The sequence below is a fragment of the Molossus molossus genome, unplaced genomic scaffold, assembly GCF_014108415.1.
Source record: "Molossus molossus isolate mMolMol1 unplaced genomic scaffold, mMolMol1.p scaffold_m16_p_4, whole genome shotgun sequence".
NCBI classification, from domain to species: domain Eukaryota; kingdom Metazoa; phylum Chordata; class Mammalia; order Chiroptera; family Molossidae; genus Molossus; species Molossus molossus.
This window is the reverse complement of record NW_023425377.1, coordinates 52945707-52951000: the sequence shown is the minus strand read 5'-3', so window position 1 is coordinate 52951000 and position 5294 is coordinate 52945707. Positions and strand designations below refer to the sequence as shown.

General features: G+C 52.0%; 1 protein-coding gene across 1 annotated transcript; it reads right to left on the bottom strand.

Moving 5' to 3' along the window:
* Window positions 1-905: 905 nt before the first annotated feature.
* Window positions 906-3643, bottom strand: RNF187 (ring finger protein 187). The gene is made up of 4 exons (XM_036240769.1): window positions 3148-3643; window positions 2086-2178; window positions 1675-1896; window positions 906-1148 (listed from the first exon to the last, which is right to left on the bottom strand). Exons 1-4 carry the CDS (start codon window positions 3511-3513, stop codon window positions 1146-1148), a joined length of 684 nt encoding a protein of 227 aa, XP_036096662.1. The 5' UTR covers window positions 3514-3643; the 3' UTR covers window positions 906-1145.
* Window positions 3644-5294: the final 1651 nt, after the last annotated feature.

Here is a 5294-nt window from a genome sequence, read left to right as displayed (position 1 = left end):
GCTGGAGGTGGGGGCCTAGCAAAGAGAAGTGCCACCTAAAAAGGTCCCACCCAATCATGGGGCACTGGAGGAGACAGAGGGAGGAGGGATGTGAGCAAACCTTGATCCAGGCTCCAGCAGTGCCAACTGCAAACTGACAAACTCGAGCCGGTGGCACCCAGGTCTAAGAAGCTTTGTCCAGAAATGGCCCGTTGATTACAAAGCCGCTAGAGTTCAGGGCAACTCACAGCCCAAGCAATTCTAAATATGTCAGTGCCAATGCACTTGGACCCCTTGTCCTGTCACTGTGTGGCATTTTTGTCCCTTGAACTCACCTATATAATGACACTGCCATTAAGTCACAGGTTTTGCTAAATTTATCTATGGGAAGAACTATGTAGCAAGGGAAGCATGGGGAACAGTGAGACTGATAGCATGCCTCCCCTGCTCCTAAGAAACGATGATGGAGAAGTGAGCACAGCCAGCACACACACTGTGAGATAAAGAACACAGAGCATGGTGAGGTGCATGGAGGAACTGACTTCCCAGACCCATGAGAATCTAAGGGCCATTACTCACACAGAAATTAAGTTGTGGGTGGTTTGTGGAGAACACAAGTTGTCAGGGCCTCGAGCAGGAGTGGCAGGTTGACTTACCAGCCCAACTTCCCCATCTGGGCACCCTGTGTCTCCCTTCAATGATCACCCCAAATTGAACCTTAACTCCTGTGCTCAATGCACAGGAGTTATTGAGCCTGGGTAGAACAGGCCCATCATGGGCAGTTTTTAAAGGGGGCAGGTACCAGGTCTGGACAACCAAGCCACCCAGCAGCTGTGATGACAACTGTCATGGAGACTCCAGGCAGATCTAAAGAGATTCAGTGGCAGCAATAACAACTTTATGAAGAGACAGAACAGGACACACTGTGGTTACTGATGCCTCCCCACCATTTCAGGTCTCCACAGTGAGGCTGGCTTTTATAGCCCAGAAACATGAACCCCCGAGGAAAATAAACACCAACACTGCCAAGGGGACAACCCAAAGTGGCATCTACGGTACGAAGTCCAGTCTACACCTAGATGAAGACCCTCCGGGGTCCTGAAGGAGACGAATGGAGGAGCTTCTGGGGGCTGGGTCAGGGTCGAGCCAGCTTCCTCTGCCTGGCATCACTGCAGAGAGAGACAGGGAGAGACAAAGAGGGAAGTAGAGGAAGGAGCTGCTATCCTGAAATCCAGGTGACCATGCTCTAGTAAGCCTCCCATAATCATCACCCAAAACCACCACCTACTAGGAACTGATAACAAGTATTCCCTGAGTGAAATGATACTTCTAGGCCCAAAGAAGGGAAGGATGGGGCTGCTGGCTCAGGATCAGGAGTACAAAGAACCAGCAAGGACTCAGACAATAGCATATGAGGACATGTAGGATGAGGATCAGATGGCCATCACCCTCCTAGGGGTCCCTGTGCTCCTGGACCAATAGCCAGCTCCTGCCTGCAGAGTGCTAGAGTATGACAGGGGCCTGGTACTTCAATATCAGGGTGCAGCCCTCCCTCACAAAACATCACCAGTAACATGGAAGCTGTGGAGTCTGCTGGACTACTCATTCCTGAAATTCAGCCCCAAACAAAGGCCAAGCTTGGCCTTAAACCCTCCCTTAGTAGCTTAAGGCCTTCAAGATAAGACCAGGGCCCACCTGAAGCAGCATGCTGAGGCCCAGGTTGCGGTGCCTCCACTCCAGCTCCAACAGGGATTGCAGGAAGGACCTGAACCTCTCTGCAGGGTCAGCATCCTCATCCTCGGGGGACCCTTCCTCTTTTTCCACCTCCTGCAGGAAGCGCTCCTCCTCCTCCACAAAGAAAGCCCGAAGCTTCTTGTAATCGGTCAGGGCCTTCTTCCTGCGGTCCATCACATGTCCCTGTAGGGCGGCGGCAGATAAGGGCACCTGTGTCCTCAGGCTGCACCCAGGACCCCAGCCCCATGCAGAACCACCTCAAGGAGGAGGTTTGCTACAGAGGCTTCAGCTCCATCCCAAGGCCCTGCCAGACAATCAGAGTACATACCCATGTCCCCTCATTCCCGAGGACCCAGGTCCACTCCCACTTGCCTTCCACACAGCCGCAGCAGACTCGGCTTGGCCATGCAGGTCCCGAGCATCATTCAGATCTTTCCTCATGATCTCCACAGACCCCTTATTCTCCTGGGAAGAGATGCTGGTTATCAGGTGGGGTGCCACACCTGAAGGTCTAGGACACCCCTCCCTTAGCCCAATCCAGGGGACATCTCATCTCCCAAGTTCACTAAAGGTCTGACTATACAGAAAGCCCCATTGTGTGGTCCTGGCCTGCCAGACTCATACAAAATGGCTGCGGGTACCAAAGGGGTCTTAGTGACCTTCCTAAGCTTGCTTCTGGAAGAAGCCTCATAGCAAATCCTGTGCTAAGAATCTAACCAGATAACTGGACAGGAGAGTGTCCCCTTGGCTCCCCAGTGTTACTGTCACTAGCAAAGGAATAGATATTTGGCAAAAGTAGTCACCACATCCTTTTCATGAGGAATGGCCCTGGCAGGGTCACTCTGGGAATTCTACAATAACCTATACTAACTAGCCCCTTTGGGGTGAGCACGGCCACACCCAGGGCCTACTAAGCAGTAGCACTGGCAGTCCACGAACCAGTAGGTGGGAGGAGAACCCAGTTACAGTCCAGCTAGCTGTCTATTCTCTCGTAAATGACGCTGAGCGCCCACAACCCACAAGGGTGGGTCCTTGGGTTGCCAGTTAGCAGGTTTCCACCCAGGGTCAGGTACCAACCACATGCAATACAGATAAAGTACCAGAAGAGAATATATAGAGAGGCTCAGGGAGGGCTAAGAGGGGTGAGAAGCTGAGAGAGAGTTATGGGGGGACACTGAAATACAGAGGAGCCTTTGAAATACATAGGAGCCTTATCTGCTAGACAGCCTCAGAAGAGGGCTCACCCATGGCGGGAAAGACTGCCGCAGGGTTACGTCATGCATGGAGGGGAAGCAGTAAGGCACAGGGAACTAAGCATAGGCGCAGAACTGGCAGCAGGACAAACTCTGAGGGCGGGGGAGCGGAAGGACAGTCCAAAGGGGAAAGGATGGGCATGAGAGGTTTGGGAGGCCCACAGACACCGCCCTTGCGCACCTTGCCACGCAGCACCTTCCTCCAGCCGGGCTCCCACTCGGGTGGCTCAGGCTCCGCCGCCATTCGGCAGGCAGCACACAGCGGACCACCGTCAGCGCGACACAGCAGCTGCAACGCCGCCTCCGAGGCCGGACCGTCACGCGTTGGTGCTGCTGCCGCCTCCTCAAGCGCCAGCAGGCGGCGGCTGAGAGGCGGGCGGCCGGGCTCCACAGCGCGCTGCCAACAGTCATCGGAGCACTCGGGGCAAGGGAAGGGCCCATCCTCCTCAGCCCAGAAGCGCACCACGCAAGCCCGGCAGAAGCGGTGGCCGCAGTCGGCACGCACCGGCTCACGGGGTGCGCGCTGGCACAGGGCACAGGCGGCCATGGCAGGGCCCACGGGGAGCGCCAGGGCTGCTGCGACGGGGGGCGGGGCCCTTAGGGAGTGCACGGGCGCAGGGGCCGGAGAGCACTGGCCAGAATGGGGACGAGGATGAAAAATGAGGTTGCTGTTCTACACCAGGATAAGGATGGTGACAGGGAAACGCGGGGGCGGGACCACGGGGAAAGCGGCTCACCGGGTCCTGGCAGCGGTGTAGCCACCCCGGGGTACTGTCAACGGGACACTTCACTCTCTGGCTCATTGGCCGCCCATGTCGTTGCACCCCGAAATCTTAACAGCGATTGTCACTTCCCTTATGAATGACTCATGGGCAGAGAGAGGAGCCAAGTTTTATTATTTGGAAAGCATTTAAGTCTTTTGTCAGTTGCTAGGACCTGAGCGGCAAACATCTCACCACCCTACCCCCACCACACGCAGGCGCCCTGCAAAGCACTGGCAGGGCTGGGGGAGGTGCTGAATAATGGCCTGCTGGTACTTCCCAAGAATGATGGTTCTGTATGCCCCAGCCTGATCGGGCTTTGGGGATGGACTATTTATCCCAGCTGCCCCCATGAGGACAAATCCATTGATTCAGAATGAAGGTGTCCAGGGCGTCCCAGGGCTATAGTCCATAGGATATTAGCTTTTCTTTAGGAAAAACAAAAAGGTTTCGGGGAGGAACAATCTTTTTATTTTGAACACAACCAAGTACAGAGCTTTTTGGGTTTGTTTTTGTTTGTTTGTTTTTAATCACAGTATTTACTATTACGTGATTATTAACTTTTTATAAAATGAATTTGCTATCCTATACAAGTGCACAACCAATGCAACAGGGTGGAGACCACAAACCCCCCTCATTGTTATTGTAATAACCTGCTCCTATCTCTTTGTCCTGATTAAATAAACAAAAGGCCAACTATGAAGCTTTCAGAAGCAACCTGAGGAAGTACCAGCTGACCTGATACTCCTCTAAATGAATGTGTCCTCTAAGCGAATTTGTTAGTTTTTAGAATTTAGATAATAGAATAAATAGCAGGATAGATGTATGCTGACCCAGTTCCCTTTCGCCTCAGCTTCCTCCCATCTCCGTTCCCTCCTGCTTATCGCTAACTGCCTGCGCTTCTGTACACATAGCTTGCTTGCTCTGCTACTCTTGAATAACCCCTGTCCTATATAAGCAGCCCTCCCCTTGAGCTCCCGGCTGCAGTTCTCCTCTGTGTAGGTTGGCTGCAGTCCCTGCACAGGTAATAAAGCTCCTAATATTCAAAATTACTTTGTGTCTCAGTGAGGTTGATTCTCCTGAGTTACAACAGCTATTATCATGTTAATTGTTGACTGTTAATTAGCTTGTACACCCTATGTAAAAGAAGCACGTGTCTATCATTTTACTTTTTATCCAATCCCAGAGGTTCCCTGCCCCTTATTTTCTCCTGCCTCGCTAATCTATCACCAATGGATTTTTTAAAAACATCTTTATTGTTGAATGTATCACAGATGTCCCTCTTTCTTTCCACCACTTTATTGTCCGTTTCTATTGGTTATGCATATATGCATATAAATTCTTTGGTTTCTCTCTTCCCACCCCACCACCCCCTTCCCTTAGAGGATCATCAGTCTAACTACCAATTTGTACCTCCTAATCCCTTCATTTTTTCCACCCAACTCCCCTCCCATCTGGGCAACAAACAAAATGTTCTCTGTATCTATGAGCCTGTTTCTGTTCTGCTTGCTCATTTTGTTTGTAGATTCTGTAAGGTATCTCACTGAGTAAGAAAGAGAAACAGAGC

Coding starts and splice junctions, on each gene's coding strand:
- RNF187 (XM_036240769.1), bottom strand. CDS start 3,513: ATGGCCGCCTGTGCCCTGTGCCAGCGCGCACCCCGTGAGCCGGTGCGT. Junction 2,179..3,147: donor GGAAGGTGCTGCGTGGCAAG/GTGCGCAAGGGC, acceptor ATCTCTTCCCAG/GAGAATAAGGGGTCTGTGGA. Junction 1,897..2,085: donor CTGCTGCGGCTGTGTGGAAG/GCAAGTGGGAGT, acceptor GCCGCCCTACAG/GGACATGTGATGGACCGCAG.